At 38.3% G+C, this 21,604-nt stretch overlaps 1 protein-coding gene across 1 annotated transcript in view; it reads right to left on the reverse strand.

The window, feature by feature from the left end:
* The window catches only part of ALDH1L2 (aldehyde dehydrogenase 1 family member L2), a 269,678-nt gene that overhangs the window by 192,156 nt on the left and 55,918 nt on the right, over nt 1–21,604 (reverse strand). The window contains exon 3 of the mRNA XM_078675046.1: nt 6,546–6,780. Within this exon, the coding sequence (XP_078531172.1) occupies nt 6,546–6,780 (235 nt within the window). The remainder of the gene's footprint in view (nt 1–6,545; nt 6,781–21,604) is intronic.

Genomic DNA, 21,604 nt, shown 5'->3' on the forward strand with positions numbered 1-21,604 from the left:
TATTTGCCCAACCACCAATGCATGCATATAAAAGAGGACCCAACATACGACAAATCCTGAAAGGGAGAGAACATGACCAACATGGAGACCACAAAGGAACAACCCGTTGTTTGAACTGTGTGAACTGCAATAATATAACCATTGGAAATACTTTTTCGCACCCGACAACTGGCCAGACAATTAAACTCAGACACAGTAGTGATTGTAACACCCTTAATGTAGTGTATGGCATTAAGTGCCCATGTGGCAAGTTATATATTGGGAAGACAGAGCGCAAGCTCAAAATTCGATTAAATGAGCACAAGAGTCGAATACGTAATCAGAACCTATCATCTCCATTAGCCACCCACTGGAAAGAGTCCAGCCACACGATCTCTCAATTACGATGCTTCATTATTGAGAAGGTAGAGATTAAATCAGGCATTGATAACAGACTCCGTCTTTTGCAACGTGAGTTGTACTGGATTAAATTTCTACAGACAATGCAGCCCAAGGGATTAAATGATAGATATGACCTTTCATGTTATCTATAGGGTTCTAGATATCGGACATTCATGCATATCGGCTTCACTCAAGTTCATTATATCTCATTACATTACAGGTTAATTTGAGTTATGTTAAGGTTATTTTCGAAAAATGATAAGTGGTCTGCCCTTGAAATATATATCACCAATAGTGATATTATTATAAGTCTGAATTATATTATGATGTACATGCTGCTTATCCAATGTATCATTTGTACTCGTATGTATACACCCAAGACAATTAATTAATGATTTGCGATCTGACTACATGTTTATAATTACATATTAAGGATGACAATTACATATTCGGATGTATTTATATGTACTGAGAAACAGCATTGACTATTGAACGTTCCAATGCATGTACAGTTTTGGAATGTGTGTTATAGATATGGTTTAGCTCATATAAAACAGTTGTTTAGTGGTGAATTGATAAAGTGGGTAAAGTGAACATTGGAGTTCATTCTTCACATGTACAGTGAACGTGAAAAGATATCCCTTCTGAACTGTATTTCTATCTATCCCCCATCCCTCATTACCTTATCGGAACAGATCATTTTAAGATGGGCACGCACCTTTAATTATTAAGATGTCACACTATGTATTTAATATGCAACACTTTTTTATTTACCACTTATTTCGAGTGTTTACATTTTGGAGCGGCGCTTCATAACGCTCAGTGTAGTCTCAGTTTTGGTAATTAGTGACAGGTTGTCATACAACATCGTGTTTTCTTATTTGGGATTGAATTTGTGTAACCACGTAATTTAGGTTTCTTGCACGAGTCAAATAACGAGTTGTCAGCCCGTCCCCAGTGTTGCTTAGGATGGAAAAGGTTCAACACGGTTGATTACGGAGTTGCTAGTCCGTCTCTAGTGTCGTTGATGGAAATGAAGGTTTGCCAGGGTAAAGTACAGGAACGTAGCGGGACTATAGTGCGCACTGCGCTGGTAACGTGGGACCTTTGACAGTGTTTGATAATAGTATACACTGCATAGCGCTTCTTTCACAGGGAGTTTGTGTTTACATCATAATGTTTTAACCCTTTTTTAAAATGGCGATCTTGGTTCACTGGATTATCGGTATACTTGGTTGTTAGAGTCCGTTTTCAGTGTTGATGACTTTCACATGCTACAAACAAGGTCGATTCGAGTAATGGCGCGAGACGTCTTGTTTCAAGGCAACTTGGATTAAATTGAGATACGAGGCTGAGAACTACTGTTTAAAATATTGGCGACACTTCAAGCAGGTAAATGGGTATCTCGGTTGTATTTGGGATTGATTGTCACACTAGCTTTACTGATGTAGGATAGCCACAGTGCATAAACTTTTTGTAGTTATAAAACACTCGTTTTTTTTTTTTTTTGTGTTTTAGGTCAGAATTTAGCACGTATGAGGTAGGTGATGTTAGATTTGGCGGATTATTTATGGGCATCTGGAGTCCCTTTGGATACTTTTCAACCATATCATATATTTTCTAGATTGGAATAGTCAACGCAGATCAGGTAGGACCTCATGTTTCTTATTATTAAGTCTTCTATGTCATGAGCATTTTGTGAACGAACAGGCGTAAATGTCTTGGCTGTTATTTGTATTTACAGGGCAATACATTTCAGATTTATCTAGGTAAGCGGCTGCTTATTCATTTGTTTGATGGACCATCATCACTATTATTTGTATTATTGTTGTTATTGGTTTTTATCTGGTTTAGGCAACTTTACCACTGGCTTTCATTTGGTTTGTTACTTTATTCCTACAGTTTACTTGAGGAATTAACGTCCACTAGAGGTATGATGACACTCTATTTGCATATACACACCCCCATGTAATACAACATACACAATACACTTACTTGTTCCATTGTTTCTACCTTTATTACAGATTAGCCCCTGATGAAGGCACACCCTTGTGCCGAAATGCATTGGGCATGATATGAAAATATGAAAATCAAGTACTATACGTTTTGCGTTGTGATAATTTGAAAACAAAAATGTTTCATGTATAGAATTGAGAATCACAAAATTATGTGTTCAATTGATTTATTATTGTATTTTGTAAAAACATTCAGATGATCATAGAAGCATCAGGTTATGGATTAAAATAACTGAAGTGTCTTCTTGTTTTTGTGTTTAAATTGATGAGTGTTGGATAACACACAGTGAACAGTGCGCAACTAGCTGAGATTTCCTCTCACCTAAACTAGCATTTAAGTCACAGGCGTGACACACCTGATTAGTTGCAGCACCGATTGTACAGGTTGTATATAGTGTTTATAACGGAGTGCTCCTCACAAACCCATTAAACCTCACCAAGTAGTTTGGTGACATTGTTCGCAAGGGATTGGATTATCATGAATGTGTTGGATGACACGCCTTCAGGCAGTTTTTTGCTGCTTTGTAACCATTTACTGATTTTTAGTCTAGTAGAGTGGTCCAAAAATCGGCTAGGTCATGGTTTGATTTTTTTTTGTAAATCTGTTCAAATAGCATACCTCTATAAATCATCAGTAACTAGTCTGCCTGCCTGATCACCAGGCTCTGTATATACTTAACAGTTTGGTCGTAACCGCAGACAGTTTAACTTGGTATATTGCGGTCACTTGCAGTATGAACTCTAATGTTATTTACATTTCCCTAATAGAGGAATATAGGTCTTTGGATGTTTGCAGCCCAGGAATTATTTAAATTGGACACTTATTGGATGTCCTATGTTATTACAGCGTTATTGAACCGATCGACTGGCATCCTCTGACCCAGCATGACTGCGTATTTTTGATGCAAGGCCATTAGGTATCGTATTCAATCGGAGTAACTTGGGTATATTGAATTTGGTTTATCATAAGGACTTCACATGTATTTTTAAATTCTTCTTTGTCCATCAGATGACTGCACTTTGATAAGCCATGTCTGGTTTCCATCTCTTATCTTTTAAGAGTGTGATTATATTTCTTGCGGATTTCTCTGATATCACAGCAGGTATGTGGAGTTATGGGGTTTTGCTCTATAATAAGCTAAGATTAAATGGATGCGATTTATATTTTGTCTTTTTGGCTTTGTATCTTGACAGATTATGTATCTACCTTTATGTATTTGAGCCTACAAATGCAATTGTGTCCCATATATCTTTTATGGTGACTCTCTCTTAATGTAGATTGAGGTGACTATTGATTCTTTTCGATACAATCTTGGTTCTTTCTTTAACTAGCACACATCTCTGGGTGTCTTCACTATTCAGTCTTTCATGGTTTATTTTTGCTTTAGATTAGAAATTTGATCACACTCGGGAACTAAACATGAATTATTTTCGGAGTCCCACACTTCTTTGAGTGTTCCCTCAAATCATTCTTCTCTTTTGGGGTATATGAAAATGTACTTTCTGATGTAGATCACCACCTTGATTATATCCGTGTACTCAATATGAATTATTTTCTGAAAACCATGTACGTATATTTTATCCCTAGACGTTTTTATTGAACTACAGTGGACGCTCTTCTAAATTGATATCTCTGCCCTGATGATGACCCTCGAATCATTTAAGGGGTTGAAACGTCGTCAACGCCAATATTGTGGCTTTGATGAATGAGGATACCATTATTTTTGTTGTGTATTTTTGTTTTGTATAGAAACCTATTTTTGTGATTCTTCCTCAGCCACTATTTATTTACACCTGTCAATGTTCACAACTGTAACACTGTCTGTGTAACTGTATGAGCGCCCTGATTATTATATTTAAATGTGTTTTCCCTTTTTTGATAACATTAAAATGTATTTTTTATATTTGTAAAGATAATCTGTACATGGGTATTGTGTGTAGTAGAAACCCAATATTTGGGTTGTGTATATACATTTTCTTTTTCTTGATTGCTATTTTCGAATGCGAGTTTTTTTTTCCCTTTATAAAAAAGAATCTTTTCCTAGGTGGTGTACTTGAACCATTGTTTGGACTATGTTGATAATTATCCCTGGGGGGGGTCCTAGGGTTGTCCCTGTTGTATGCAATTATTATTTTTAAGAAAATGTTAGGCTTCCTTTCACCATCAGTTCAGAAGATGATCATACAGGCCTTAATCATTTTGTGCCTAGATTATTTTATCATTCTATATCTGGGCTCCACTGTGTTTGCTAAAAAGAGATTGCAGATTATCCAGAATGCATTACTTGCCAATTTAATTTAATTTATAAGAACTCATTCAGTGTCGTATCAGCTCTGCAATCTATTGGTTGCAAAGGTGTAACATAGCAAATTTCCATTTCAGCGTTACAACCTGAAAATTATTCGAAATAAGAAGATGTATTGTATGATTCTTTGTGTATGACTAAAATACTGAAGGTCCTTAATAGAATCTTTAAAGTTTTATACATGAAGATTATAATTTTGTGTGTTGTATTTCCTTTAGAAAATTAGCCATAAGATGAACATAAAAATAGGATTGATGATTTAGTCAGTAGAAATGTGTATGTTGGAGATAGATAATTGATGGTATCTGTCCCCTCAAATAATTACGTTTAAATTTGAATTCCTTTGGCATCGCTTGTTTTTGGCTAGGGTATGTATAGTTAAGTATATATTCACTAAACTTAATTCCTCATATATGTACCTTGAAGGGATACATATGTTCATGGTAAGCTGATGTGGAGTTAAGAGTAGTAAATCTATACAAAGATATATATATATATATATATATATATATATATATATATATATATATATATATATATATATATATGTATTGTCACAATTTTTGGGGACTCAATAATTTGGTTACAATATTATGGTAACACAATATGTTTGGTCTTGATATTCTGACAAACAACTCAAGGGATGAGAGGGGATCTAAGCTCAGTAATGTAGCACTGTCCAGGCATGCAACGGTGGAGTGAAGGAAAAAAAGAAACCTGCGCAATGAGGGAAGCAGTAGACACCGAACACAGTAATTGTTCCTTGTTTGAAAGATGTCTAGTCCACGGCGTTGCTTGAAGCAACAGCGCTAGTCATGTTTCATACCCAGTTTATATTTCATACTTTCCTGACATAGGCAATGCATTTCATGACTTCAGCGGTATTTGCAAGGTGTAGATCGCTGTTAAATTACTATTGTAAGTAGGAATCATTAAATAAAATAAATAAGTATGTTATGTTACACCATGAAAAATGGTTCCGGTATTGTCTTTTCACCTCAAAAGAATATGATTAACCTCCAGCACTCTTTCCGACATATGCAATGATCCGGTGTTGGCTAACAGAGATTTAATATCAATGGTACATGGTGGTGTCTAATTTGGGGTCAGTCCACACCAGTGATTCCTGTTTGACAGCCATGGAGTAAGTGTTATGTGACAAAAAAGATCAGGTATTTATGTTCTCTTTTTGGAGTCAAATAAATCCTTATTTAGAATGCTTCCAACAAAATATTTTTGTAATGGAAGTGGCAACATTTTTTTAAACGTTCAAATTAACTAAAAATACTGTGGTAAAAATTGATACTATGCATGGTAGGTAATATGTTTTGGTAATTCAAGCACTACTTTTATACCACAGGCTGTTCTAAATATATCTACGACAATCCTGGACTTGATCAAACAGTACTAAGAAGAACTGCAGTGCATATGTAGTCCAAAAAGTATTTTTGCGGAAAAAATCTGAATACATTTTGTGCACTAGGAATAAAGCAACTAATTGTCACATCATGAACAGCAAGAGAGCAAATAAGGATTTCTTAATGCCTTGAATATATTTCTTAGTTTGATATTTTGAGTAAGGGTGCTTAGAATTTGGTGAATCTGACTGAACGTGGCATAGTAATAACTTGTGGCAATTTCAAGCAATGTGCATGTGAAATTATTATGTGGTGGTAATATAAATCTTTTTTGCTCTGGAAATATTAAAACATAATTGCATTTTTATATGCTAAATCTTGATGGATAGCCTCAGGACACAATGATGACATTTATTTCTTTGTCAATTCAAAAAAAGTTTTTGTACGAGCAAGGCAAACATTTTGTAAAAATCCCCCATTCTTACCAGTTAATAGCAGACGCTCCTCTGTGACGAGGAAGAAGGGATGGATGGTAGATGATAGAGCCATGTTTGGGGTGATCGATCACATCCATGGGGATGAATTGTGAACAGAAGGGAAGTACATTCAGCTCCGCCCCAACTGATTTATAGGCCGTCACCACCTCCGGGATAGGTTTTCCTTTAACTCTCCACCTCGGGAACTTGAACACTGGGGTGCCATCTTTCTCTGCCGCCACAGCTGTTAAACAACCAAACACAATGCTTAAGAATCAGACTCAATAAATGTGAACATTTAAGGAAAGGAGTCATCAAAATTACAAGTCGGTATCCAAGGGATTAATCAAGGCCTCCTAAACCACTGGGAATATTTGGAGGTAGCATTTCTCACCATTTTGGATCGTCTGTACTATAACAGAAGGGGACTACCTTCTAGAGAGCAGTCCAAAGATAGCTCATAGAAATCATAACGACCAGACCTGCTGGGCCGACCAGGTCTATATATGTATAGTTTTTTTATAGTGTGTACTGGGCTCTAGAGCATCAGAGTGCTGTACAGAACGCAGCAGAGCATACACAAGTGCACACAGCGAGTCAAAGTGTGGGAATGGAATAAATGTTGCAGAAAATGATCATAGACTCAGGCTCTAAAGCGAAGAAGCAACCTCAGTGACATGGACAATGACATAGAAATAAGGATTAAGGAGCACGGTTTATATGTACACATCAAGAAGTCAAATCAACAATTATAACCCTAAGCAGAGACAAGCAACAAAGCATCACTAGTCACAGTTGTTTGGTGCCTAACAACTCAACAAGAAAATGGAGTGAATTCAAATACATAAAAAGTCAAGCGCACTTTCAATTTTTAGAATACATCCAGGCAAGTGGAGGGTGGAGTTGAAAAAAAGTTAAATTAGAAAGTTTAAAAAACTTTTTTGAACATACTAATTTCAGAATGTATCGAATTCCAGATTCTGGGAGACCATCCAGAAAAAGACTGATTCAAGGTATTTTGTTTCTTGAAAGCTTTGATTTCTGGTAGTAGTGGTTCAGTAGTCCTGAGATAGCAAGATCCACCACAAAAATCTAGTTTTTTGTTTAGGTAGTGCAATTGGTGGGAGTGGGTGAATTTGTGAAATATGCAGGCAACTTTGAACATGGACCTTCCTTTGATATGCTGCCAACTCGGGATGAACAATATTGGACTGATGTGCTCATAACAGTCAGCACCTCACACCACACAAGCAGCATCTGCAGAGAAGCATTCCTGGGAGCTCAGTGGAATTTGGGAAACCCTGACAAAATGGCCCTTCCACAGTCTAGTCTAGAAAGGACCAAAGTTCTTGCCATAGTTTTTAGGTCATCGGTGTGTAGGAAGGAATTCATATCCCCAAATGACGTTAGTTGGTATTCGTGGTCCTTGATGCTGTATTATTGTGACTGAGGAAATGTAATCAGTTCTCTAGAGTGTAGCCAAAGGATTTAGAGTGTAAAGGAGAGAGAGGTGGATTAGCTTAAGATGTTAGAAGAACATAACCACTCCAACACTGGAGTAGAGGATGCAATTAGAGAAATGAAAATCATACTTTTTAAGGATTGAACTTAAGGTGGTGTATGGTCAGCCAGGAATGAATGCTGTGTAGCATTGAGCCCAGAGATGTACCTGCAGCGTCGCGTCCAAAGGATATTTGGGGTCCCTTCAAAGCCTATCGAGAGAACATGAACAACACCCACACTTCACAACCCCTGGACGGGCTGGTCCCCACTGGAGTGGGGTGACGCATTTCAGTGCGGGCAAACACCTTTTGGATGCACCCATTGTTATGTATATTTCATTTTATGAGGGAGTACCTCGATCTGCTCAGATTAAAGATGACTATTGAGATGGTGGAAAGCATTGTCTGGGTGTTCTGGTTATATGGATATGCAGTTACCGACGCGAAGCAGGTTGGAGGGAGGGAAAGACAATTCCGTTAAATATAATTTAATGTTCATTGTATGATTCAACGTAGAGTTATCTACTGCGGTGTGGCAGTGTACTATATCTGTGAATTCTGTGGCTTTTTGTATTATGGAAATGGTAAATAAAGTTTAAAAAAAAGAGATGTATGTGAGAGGTGACTCAAGTAGACCTGGGTGTCATCTGCAACTTGATGATAGGATATGGCTGGGAACTTTAGGAGTTTGCCCAGTGGCTGCAGCAAGAGTTCGAAAAGTGCAGGCACTAGGGCCAAGCCTTGTGGGACTCCTTATAGGATTTCAACATGGTTTGAAAATGCATGTGTTACTTTGATCGCTTTGGGGAAGTTCTTATACTAAGATGTAAACGACTGAAGGACATTCCCCTCAAAGCCCATAAGGTCTTTTAGGACATAAATAGGGAAATCATGGTTGACAGTATCATACGCTGCAGAGAGGAGAAGAAGGATGAGCCAGCATGGGTCTCTGCCATCCATGATTCGGAAAGCAATATCCATTATTTTCCGTATAGCTGTCTCCGTGCTCAACCCTTCCGTCTCAACCCCAAATGAAATTAATTCAGCAGTGAGTTGTTCTTGACAAATCGTTTCAGTTGAATATTGACAAAGTTCTCCAGGAGTTTTGCCTGCAAGGGGGGCCCAGTGGGCGGGCAGTCGTTTTTGAGGTCATCTGTGTGATCTGTTGTGTTTTTTAGCAAAGGAGATACTTGACTTATAATGAAACAATATGGGAAAGTGCACTACTGCAAGGCAAGGGTTATGAAGTTGGATCAGTGTTGAGCTAGGAATCTGCACATCTCCTCTACAAGGTTGACAAGTAACAAGTCTAGAAAGTGACTAGGAGTGTTTTTAGGGATGATGTTATGCAACTCGATTTGCAATTGTTCTTCAAAACCGAACTAGAGGTTGGAGGATTTCTTGGTGAGTGGGGTAAAATTACTGACAATTTGCACCATAACAGGTACTTCAAGATTTTCGATCTTTGTATTAAAGAAACATGAACATTTCTCACATTTCTTCCTGACTTCAATTTTTCCTGAGTAGTTGTAGCAGAGATGCTGCTTTGACTAATTCAAAAAACTTTCTAGATTTATTAATGGCTAAATCAATATGATAGCTGATGGACTTGGATATTTGCTCAAAGACTTTCTTTTTGTAAGATCATCAAGGGCCACAAAGAAGTTTAAGGTTTTTCTGGAGGGATTTTGCCGACATGAGCGTTCAAACTATCTAAGGAGTTTTCTTTCTGCATTCAGATCTTATATATACCAAGTGTGCATTAGTTTCTTCTTGAAACTTTTTTCCCCTGGGTGAGCGCAACACGCCCATGACCGAAGTTAAGGTGTTTAAATGATTAATAGTAGTATTGACATCCGTCTGTTCCAAGTATTCAGGGAGTCTGGGTGTTAGTACACTTTCAAGACATTTTGATTGATATTTTTAGTGTCTATAGTCCATATTTGTAGAGATCACAGATTGTACATATGTTACACGAGCCGTGTCACGAGCACTCAGCAGTGTCTAGCGCTCGTGACACGGGCATGCGCTAGAAAGGTTATATGTTATGTTTTGAAAGGCATGTAGGATGCTTACTGTTAAGCATGGTTAGTATCGTTATTACTGGCTTGAACTTCACAGAAGGAGGAACGAAATAAATCTGCTGTTAACCAACTGCCTTCCGTGTGATGAATGACTTCCCTACACTGGCGACGGGCGGGATTTTGATTAACTGCATAAAAGAAACCTCGCTGCAACAGAAAAACATCTATTCCATTGGATTTTAAAATTTTTCTGGGAATTCAGCGATGTCAAAATCAAATCAACAAAATTAGAATACTGCTGAATAACGGGAAGAAGAAACGGAAGATCGTTTTTATAACCTAAAGGAAGCGAAAATTAATTTTCACTGGGTTACTTACTTTTCATGCTACAACTTTTAAACTGAATCAAAGTCTCGAGCACCTTGCTCGCGTTGAATGCTGGCACACACGCGCACAGGGATTCGCGCATAACTGTTTACCGCTGATCAACACGACGCTTGAAGCCATCACGCAACGTCAGTTCCGGGAAATTGTTTCCGGTAACACGAACCCAACCAAGACTTCACTGGATTTAAAGACACAGCGCACATAAAGGCACAGCACGCAAACATCGCGTTGGAAATCTCTTCAGTGACACACTCACTGTGTGTCCTACATCGACTTCAAAAACCTTTCAGTGACACGCTCACTGAGTGTTCCAGAAACTAAGTACTTTACCCAAATATTTTATTATCTAACATGCATTTAATGTACATTTAAAGTGCACAAAAATTATAATTAGAGTGAAAAATATTACATACAGTGTAAAATATATATATATAGCATAAAAGTAAATATATTAACAAGAAATTAACATGTCAGGCATAGTACCTCCCCCCTCGTTTCTATCCTCACCTGGTGAACCACCCATGGCTTGGGAGATTTGGGAACCTGTATTCTTGGCTTATGTTGATGTGTTAGAAGAAGGGGAGTGTGAACCAGAAAGAAAGTTATCTCTTTTAAAACATTGTTTAGGGGGTATAGCATTGAAAGAATTCAAAACATTGCCAGTATTAGTAAACCCAGGGAACATTAATGTATATGAATATGCTTCTCAACAGCTAAGTCTAAGGTATGGGAAGAAAAAGAATGTGGTCATGGAAAGGTTCATATTTTATTCTCGCAAACAACGAAGTGACGAACCTGTAGAGGATTTTGTTTCAGCTTTAAGATCCTTAGCTGTCACGTGTGATTTTGAACACATATCATATGAACAAGTGTTGAGAGACCAGATTTTAATGAGAACTAACAACAAAAAAGTACAGGAACGCCTTTGGACAACATCTGATATGTCACTTAATAATGCTATAGATATCGCTAAGTCCATAGAACATTCAGAGAAATTTGTCAAAGAAATTAGAGGCAATGATAAAAATGATGTTTTTAACATTACCAAAGATTTAGATAAATCTAGGAAAAGTTTCTTTCAAAGGAATGAATACACTCCTAGAAATGATAACAAATTCAAAAATCAGAGATATGAAAAGAAAACTTCCAAGCTACTATGTTTTAGATGCGGCAGTGACAGCCATTTAGCAAACTATAAAAATTGCCCTGCTTTAGGAAAAACATGTGTAAAATGCAACAAGAAAGGCCATTTCACAAAATGCTGTAGATCAGCACAAGGAAAAATGAATTGTATACACGAGTACTGTGATGATTACCAATCAGATAATGAAGAAAGGTTTCAAGTAAATACTGTTATCAATGTATGTGGAGATGAAAATTGCAAAAAATTTCCATCATGCATTATAAACATTGATGGAGTAAATTTAGAAATTTTTGTAGACTCATGCGCATGGTACACAATAATTTCCTTAAATGTATTCAGAGACAAATTTACTAACAGAACATTACATGAGTCTGATATTTCTCCTGGTGGATATACAGGACACAAAATTGACTTAATAGGTTACTTTATAGCAAAAATACAATTCTCTAACCGACACATAACAGGAAAAATTTATGTGTCAAGATCTGGACTATCACTTTTAAGTTGGCCACATCAATATGAATTAGGGATGAAAATTGATCCCAGAGCCAATCCTCCTGTTTACATTGAACAAACACTAAGTATTTCAAGTGTCACTGAAGATAGTTCTTCAATAGTGGAGAAACTACGAGAATCTTTTCCCACTGTCTTTAGCGATAAACTAGGCCAATATAAAGGATTCGAACATGTCATCAAATTAAAGGAAAATGTTATACCTATAAGACATAGAGTAAGGAATGTTCCTCTATCATACAGGATCAAACTTAAAGAAATGATAAAAGATCTCTGTGAGAAAAATATTATTGAACCGATAGAATCATCACCTTGGGTTTCCCCTATTGTGATTTCGGTTAAATCCAGTGGGGAACTCAGATTATGCATTGACCTCCGCAGTGTAAATGCAGCCATCTGGGTGGATTCACACCCTTTACCCAATCTACATGAGATGGTCTCGACCCTAGCTGGCGCAAAAGTATTCTCGTGTGTAGATCTAGCCAGTGCATATCACCAAGTGGTATTAGCTGATGAATCCAAAAACATAACTGCATTTATCACTCCTGAAGGGTTGTACAGATTTTGTCGCATGCCTTTTGGCTTAGCGAGTGCGGCCTCAGTGTTCCAAAGATTAATGAGAGATACCTTAGAAGGTTTAAATGGAGCTGTAGCATTTCAAGATGACATCTTAGTATATGGAAAAGATGATACTGAGCATGACAACAATTTGAAATGTGTGATTGCTGCATTGGCAAACAAAGGACTAACACTACGCATTGACAAATGCAAATTTAAACAAAAAGAAGTAGAGTATCTTGGACATACTATAAGTGGAAAGGGTATCAAACCTAAGGGAAACCACGTTAAAAGCATTGTAAATGCTCCTGTGCCCACTTCAAAAGAACAACTTGTAGCCTTTTTAGGACTTATCGAATTTTATGCCAAATTTATTCCAAAATTTTCTGTAAAAGTTGATCCATTCAGATGTTTGCTAAAGAAAAATGTGAAATTTAACTGGACTGAGGAAATGACAAAAGCTTTTCAATCCTTAAAAATGTATATTGTTAATGCACCGTGTCTCAAACCTTTTGTGATTGGCATGAAATGTATCATCATGGTAGATGCTAGCTCTTCAGGTTTAGGTGGAGTACTCCTCCAGAAAGACAATGAAAACGAATGGGTTGTTGCTTATGCATCAAGAGCTCTGAGAGATGCAGAAAAAAATTATTCTGTAATAGAGAGAGAATTATTAGCATGTGTTTGGGGAGCTGAACATTTTAGACCTTTTCTATGGGGAACAAGATTTTTGATTAAAACTGATCATAAACCTTTAGTGTATCTAATGGCTCTAGGTGGAGGCAGAACTATGTCGGCACGTCTTGCAAGATTAGCATCCAGATTACAATCTTTTCAATTCACTATTGAATATGTTCAAGGAAAGGCAAATATGCATGCCGATTGCATGTCCAGGTTGATTTCTGATTCAGAGACATCTACAAACATTAATGAAGAAGATTGTGAAGTAGCTTTTACTTTTCAAGACATTAGTTTAGTATGTGGTGAACAATTGTCATTACAGAAAGAAGATTGGATGGAAGAGATGAGTAAAGACTTGGAATTGTGCAATGTCAAAAAGTATATTGTTCATGGTTGGCCCGAACAGAGGAAGTTAACAGGGAACTTAATGGGTTTTTATAAAATTCAAGAGGAACTTGCAGTAGAGAATGAATTGATTCTTCGTAGCGATAAAATTGTACCACCTTTTTCTATTAGGACTACTATTCTCAAAATTGCCCATGAGGGACATTTGGGGATATCTTTCACCAGAAGACGTTTAAAAGAGTCATTTTGGTGGCCGGGCATTGACTCGTGTGTAGATCAATATGTACGTTCTTGTTCTTACTGTTCAAATAGTGACAAGACAGCAGTAGCTTTGCGTCCTGAACCATACCCAGTTGAATTACCTTTAGGCCCCTGGCGAAAACTAGGTATAGATATAATAGGACCTTTTAGTTGCTTACCCAAACAGGAGGCCTTTGGCATAGTACTTGTAGATTACTTTTCTAAATGGCCAGAAGTTAAGATGGTAAAGGAAGTCACCTCGCATCACATAATAGAATTCTTAGATGAAATTTTTTGCAGGGAAGGTATACCTCAGGAGATTGTGACCGATAATGGGCCGCAATTTGTGAGCAAGGAAATTGAATTGTTTTTTGTTAAATGCGGTATTGTCCATAAAAAGATTGCAGTTTTCCATCCAGAAGCCAATGGCCAGGTTGAGAGATTCAACCGCGTAATTAAAGAAGCCATACAATTATCTATCAAGGGGAATTTAAATTGGAGAAATGCATTGCAATCCATGTTGTTGGCTTATAGGACATCACCTAATTCAGTGACTTTGGTCACACCTTTTGAGTTACTAAGAGGACGGAAACCTAGTACCAAATTGGTTCCATGGTGGTTAAAAGGAAATTTAGCGGGCACTGAAAATTATATGAAGGTGGACTTTGAAGCAGTTAGAAACAGAGTACAATCTTATAAGAACAAAATGAAACATAATTTAATTAAAAGAATTGGTTCTACATATTGTGGTTCCATTAAAGTGGGCGATTATGTACGTGTAAAAAGGAAGGAAGGTGTAAGTAAGGGTTTTCCAGTTTGGTCAAGTCCCAAGAAAGTTATAGAAATTTTCAGAAACGCAGTCAGGATTGATGGAGGTTCTGTATGGAATTTTAGCAGAATTTCAATTTTTAAAGGACCTAGTCCAAACCAAATTGAAGATGATGTTGACAACAATGTTTTTTTTGATGTGGGAAAACAGAATGACAATGTGGAACATCTACATGAAGAAAATAGTACTACCAGTAACAGAACAACACGTTGTCATCGTCTACCTGTCCGATTTAATGACTATGTGATGAATTAAAAACTTAAAAAATTGTTTTAATATAAAGGAGGGAGGTGTGTAGAGATCACAGATTGTACATATGTTACACGAGCCGTGTCACGAGCACTCAGCAGTGTCTAGCGCTCGTGACACGGGCATGCGCTAGAAAGGTTATATGTTATGTTTTGAAAGGCATGTAGGATGCTTACTGTTAAGCATGGTTAGTATCGTTATTACTGGCTTGAACTTCACAGAAGGAGGAACGAAATAAATCTGCTGTTAACCAACTGCCTTCCGTGTGATGAATGACTTCCCTACAATATTGGTGGTCATTTGAGTTGACCAAATGTCCTAGATTTGGAGAAGGCAAAGTTAAAAGGGGTTTGATAGTATTTGGAACAATCCACTGCAATCATATAAAGTGTTATGTACAATGTGCACTACATAGGATAATCAAATCCAGCTTGTCCCCTTTGATATGGATAGGTATCAAGGGGTGCGGGGCCAAGTCATTTTCCATCAAGGATGAGGAAAGGGATTGAAAATTATGGTCTCTGGGATCCCCCCAGTAAAGGTTCAAGTTAAAGTTGGGATTTATAACATCTTTCTGATGTTTGCATGCGATTGTCAGTAGTTAGAGATGAACAGCTGAGGCAGTTTGAGGATGTATGAGAAATGATACCCGTGGGGATTCAGGATAGAGGGCATCAACTGAATCGACATATTCATTTGCCTAAGAAGAGTATTTGACTGCAGGTTATCCTTGAGATCCTATCAATATTCCAGCTTGCTTGGCGGTGTTACTCCAAGATGGAGTATTGCTGGAGAAGAATAGAACGTCTTATTTCTGGCTACTATTTTTAGCACTGATCAGGATCAAAGTTTTAGGGAAATGGAGAAGGAGTCTATGCTTAAAATTATTGTCCACCTTCTTGGATAGGTTAGTGGAATAAATGATTTTTACGGAATTGGGTGTAGATTTCACTAGATGAGTGGACAAGTTGATAATGGGTATTGTTAGCAAAGACAGTAGCAGACAGCTTGGGAGTCCCTAGCAGATGAGTGTAAAAGGCAATGTTAAAAGTTGGCTTTTCAAGGTTAGCATGGAAAACAGATGGGGACACATAACCATATGTGAAGTATTCAGTGCAGTCCATCTTGGCCCGTCGGCACCTCCCCAAACAGCTCGGCTGACTGTTTGAAGTACCGACGGAGAGGTGAGGGCGCAGGAGGGGCTATGTTTAACTCTTTGTTGTTATGGACTAGACGCTCTTTATTTAATCCGAGCGTAAGCGCTTCTGCATGTTATACTGAGGCTTAGACTGTGATGAGGGGTTTTCTACCGAGCGCGTTGAGATTCAGCGCCTGAACGCGTCCTGTGACTCACAGCGCGCGCTCAGAAAAGTATATTTTTCGATCTTATGGCTGCACACGGCAGACCTTAATGCACACAAGCTATGCATGGATGCGCTTTAGCTATCTGTCAAAATGGCTCAACAGGCAAAGGGCAGACATCAAGAAATAATAGCAGGATTTAATTACTGGCTACTCTTAACATCTGATGCCTGACACCATTGTAATTAACCATGTGGCCCATTATTTTGGATTAAGACTTTGGAATGATGAGACAATTGACCCCCAGTGGCTTGCTGTCTGAGCATCCCACAGGTTTGTCTCTGCCTTGACCTGACACAGGTTTTTTAATATTGATCTTTGTATACATTTTCTGCATTTTTAGAGCGGGGCTTCATTTTCCTGAGCTGTTTGCCAGGTGAGGTGAGGCAATTCCCCTTACAAATTAAGGTGAGGCATTGATTTTAGATACAATGTGATTCATACTAGGGTCATTTGACCCAGATACAGTACTGATATGATTATAGCAATATCGCTTGTATAGCCCTTACTAATGAAGGTGTTATTATTGTTTATATTTCATTACATGTTGACTTGCTGGCTTTATTTCAACCGGACTTTCATAGGAGGAAAATGGAAGTGTACAGGTGACACTTTTTTCTGTTCACAAATGTCCTGTTGTTTTTTCACACATTATCACGTTATGCAGTAGCAATTAAGTTTATGGGTCCTGAGGAAGCGGTTGGTATAATATATGACCATTACCCGCAGAAACATGTCGACCAGATAGCCCAGTCAGAAGTTATTTGTTTGAACCACCTGACTTTTTTGCACTATTGTTGTTTTTAACATTGGAGGTGCATGACCTTAGAATAAATTAATGTTTGTATGCACTATCCAATCTTATACTTATACTTTTCCCTTTGCACTTATTTTTTATGCACTGCTTTCCGTTACTCACAAAAAATAAAAAAACTTACCAGACATTCATCCACCACTATATTTCTCCGATATATATCTATGGGGATAGAGTGGTGGTCATACTACTGTGGAGTAGACCAAATGATGTACTGGGAGCCCGAAAATGAGTAACTGATGGACATTTTTCACAGTGGTTGATTGTCCAGTCTGTCCTCTACATAAACAGTAGCAGCAGACACATAGCCGGCTATACATAGCATGTCTTGAACGTATCATTAGACCCACAGTTATTTGTTGTTTCTTAGTACTTGTGTGGGGGGTCATAACTGTGCCCGGGTCTCTAAATACTTCCCTTGAACCCTTAAATAATTGTTTGTTGATTGTGGTCATTTGAGTTGACCAAATGTCCTAGATTTGGAGAAGGCAAAGTTAAAAGGGGTTTGATAGTATTTGGAACAATCCACTGCAATCATATAAAGTGTTATGTACAATGTGCACTACATAGGATAATCAAATCCAGCTTGTCCCCTTTGATATGGATAGGTATCAAGGGGTGCGGGGCCAAGTCATTTTCCATCAAGGATGAGGAAAGGGATTGAAAAGTATGGTCTCTGGGATCCCCCCAGTAAAGGTTCAAGTTAAAGTTGGGATTTATAACATCTTTCTGATGTTTGCATGCGATTGTCAGTAGTTAGAGATGAACAGCTGAGGCAGTTTGAGGATGTATGAGAAATGATACCCGTGGGGATTCAGGATAGAGGGCATCAACTGAATCGACATATTCATTTGCCTAAGAAGAGTATTTGACTGCAGGTTATCCTTGAGATCCTATCAATATTCCAGCTTGCTTGGCGGTGTTACTCCAAGATGGAGTATTGCTGGAGAAGAATAGAACGTCTTATTTCTGGCTACTATTTTTAGCACTGATCAGGATCAAAGTTTTAGGGAAATGGAGAAGGAGTCTATGCTTAAAATTATTGTCCACCTTCTTGGATAGGTTAGTGGAATAAATGATTTTTACGGAATTGGGTGTAGATTTCACTAGATGAGTGGACAAGTTGATAATGGGTATTGTTAGCAAAGACAGTAGCAGACAGCTTGGGAGTCCCTAGCAGATGAGTGTAAAAGGCAATGTTAAAAGTTGGCTTTTCAAGGTTAGCATGGAAAACAGATGGGGACACATAACCATATGTGAAGTATTCAGTGCAGTCCATCTTGGCCCGGATACCAAAAATCTTCAGGAGCTTGAAAACAGGGGGTTCAAGGCTGGCACTCCCCAGCCATTAAAACACAGAGCAACTGCACTGATGGGTCACATCTTCAGGAGCAGCGCGGATGAACCCACTTCACATATCAGATTCCATCATTGCACAGCAATCGATCCAAGAGTTGGTGCCCTCCAACTCTGGCACACCAGGCATATTAACTAGGGCAGCATGGGCGAAGTGGAGAGGTGACAGGAGGGACAGGATGTCCCACCAGCCACAACTGCATCTCCTCACTCACCAGAGGAACAGAGGAGATGCCACTCGGTTGTTGCAGTGAAATAATTCAGTGCCTCCTTGAGGTGATCAGGACTGTCAGGATTTGGTTTGATGCTTAGGATAACTCGGACTGTCTTTTTAGGTCAATAACAGAGTGGATGACCTAACAAACGAGATATTTGCAATGATTATGACCCAATGGTCAGGAGCTCAGCGAGGAGACTCCATTTTCAATAGTCATCTTCATTTGCCAGTCCATCCTGCATGAAAAACAAGCAGCCCCAAATGTGTTCAGGTCTCATTAGCAGCAAGGCATAGCTGGAAGATCTAGTACAGTCAGCAAAAGGTAATGTGAAAATACCCACTTCACTTAACCTAAATGTTAAAGTCAAAATATTTAACCTAGCCTGCTGGGGAAGTTTATAAAGTGTACATATTTTTTAAAACCATATCAGCACTGGTGTCTCAAACCTGTCAAGTTCCCGGGGTCCATGTGTGATGTGCTGCTCCCATCCTGGTTTTCTCCTCGAATGCTAGGACTAGTAATCTTGTTTAGTTCGTTATAAAACAGGACTACAAGTGTATGTAGCAAGTGTTTCCATGACGTGTGGCTACCGAGCATGGGAAGCAACAGGTGTTGGCGAATTGGATGTAGATGTGTTCGATGCACCATTTTTTTAGTTTGTGATATAATGACAGTTCTGATTGGAAGCCCCTTTATTGTGTTGGTAGTTTTTCTTTTATCTTCTCAATGTGATTTACTATGCTGGCTGTGGCAGCAGGTTGTCTACGCTGAGATCTTATGGATCCGAGAGAGGTAACAGGTGTAGAGAAAGATTGTGGGGAATCACAGATCTGGCTGCATCCATTGGAAGCTACAATTAAAGCTGAAATTCTTCATGTTACTAATTTCTGCTTAAATTGTATTGCCTTTAAGGCAATGAATGGAAGAAACATGGTCGTTAACAAAATACTTTAATTTTCCTCGGGCGGAGCCACGGATAGAAACAGGTCTACATACTCCCTTACTAGGACCGAATGATTTATTCCTGGTACGCTGCATAGTTGCTAGAATGTCTCAGACAAGACCAGTTGGTAAAAGCTAGAGCAACAAGAACCAAGATCAAGCTGCTTTTTCCTCTATGACAGGAGCTTCTCTGCCTGGTCCACATCACAGTTAGTAAGGCATGCACTCAAAGACTGAGCTATGAGAACTTAATGAATAAAATGTCTCCGAGGTTTTTGTTGGTCTCTTTCTCTGTCTGTGCTGGTGTTACTTTGTGTTTATTTCTTACAAGATTACCTATGCAACCAAATAAATTGTGAGCATCATTACCAAGCTCCCTTTTCCCCTAGCAATTATAGCAATTATTAAATATAACAAACACAATGATGCATAGGCTGGTAAAGACACAAGCATTGGCAAAGCTAATAGGGCTGCCTCTGACTGCAGCCTTTTGGATTGTCAATGCTTGTTTAGTCATGTTTTTCTTCAGAGTGATCGGGCGCATACCATTTAAAACAAGCACAGGTAAAGCCAGTAGGTCTTGCCTATATGAGATTTATTGGCTTTGCTAATGTTTTTTAGCTATGTTGCAAATGGGTGAAAGTAATGTAAAAAAAACTGTATGACAGAGCCAGCGTTGTCCATGTTAAAGCATGTTTTCTTTATTTTCAGTTATGCTGTGCTAAAGCTAGTGCTGCTGTACAATAGGGCTAAACATCTTGACCAAGACAATATATCTCACGTAGGCAAGACCTATTGGCTTTGCCGAAACTTGATATGAAATGTCATATGGCAAGTTATAAGTATTTATATAGTCCTTACAATGGTTGGAATGCTAATGGTATAGATTGGAGAAGGACCCAGTCATGGTGTTAGTGTGTCCAGATTCAGAAGAATGTTTATACCATACAAAAACTGTGAAAATGTGCTATATAAATGCCCTGAATGTAACATAAGTTGTAGTTAAACAGAAAAGTCCAATAGGTTACAGCTTTTATCACAGTGATGCTTTAGGCTATGTGTTACTTTGGGTGCAATGATTACAAAAGAACCTAAAAAGCACTCCTGACTGCTTGTTTAGTAGTAAACTATAGAAATAATCTTCGTTCAGTGGGCCTCCTAGAACTTTTGGCACCTGTGCCACTGCACCTGCTGCACCATTCAAATAATTACCCTAGTGCCTGAAAGTTGTGACTGCTTGTTTAGTAGTTAAAAATTGCAATAATCGGTGTTCAGTAGGTTTCCTAGACCTTTTGAACCCAGCATCACTGCACCCGCTGCGCCATTCAAACCATGACCCTAGTGCCTGCAAGGTAATTGCACCTGTGACTGCTTGTTTAGTAGCAAAATATCACAATAATCACTGCTCAGTGGGTTTCCTAAACCTTTTGTCCCCTGTGTCACTGCACCTGCTGCACCATTGAAATCATGACTCTAGTGCCTGAAAGGACAAATGAGGAAATCGTTTCAATCCAGTCATCTATTTCTTCTGCAGAAGGCACAGTTGTAGATGGAATACATTATTGTGTAGCTAAACAAACTCGAAACCTTTCACAAAAAGTGCCTTTAAACTTACCCAAATCTCCAAAACAAGTTGCCACAGCTGTTATAAAGCATATGCTTTACACATCAAAGTAAAAACCATTCATGGTTACATTTTGTTACAATGTGGCTGGCTCTTTCCTGTGAAAAGATCCTATCCTGTGCTTGACAGTGAATGGCCAACAAACATTGTAATGCATCAGACAATATCTCAATTAGGATTAAACAGTGAAGAGGAACTGTGGGTCCATATAGGATAGAGTAGTCCCGTATAAATGATAGCTATGACTTTTTAAATAAGATCTGTGTCAATTGGGAAAGAG

The sequence above is a fragment of the Lissotriton helveticus genome, chromosome 1_1, assembly GCF_964261635.1.
Source record: "Lissotriton helveticus chromosome 1_1, aLisHel1.1, whole genome shotgun sequence".
Taxonomy (NCBI): Eukaryota; Metazoa; Chordata; class Amphibia; order Caudata; family Salamandridae; genus Lissotriton; species Lissotriton helveticus.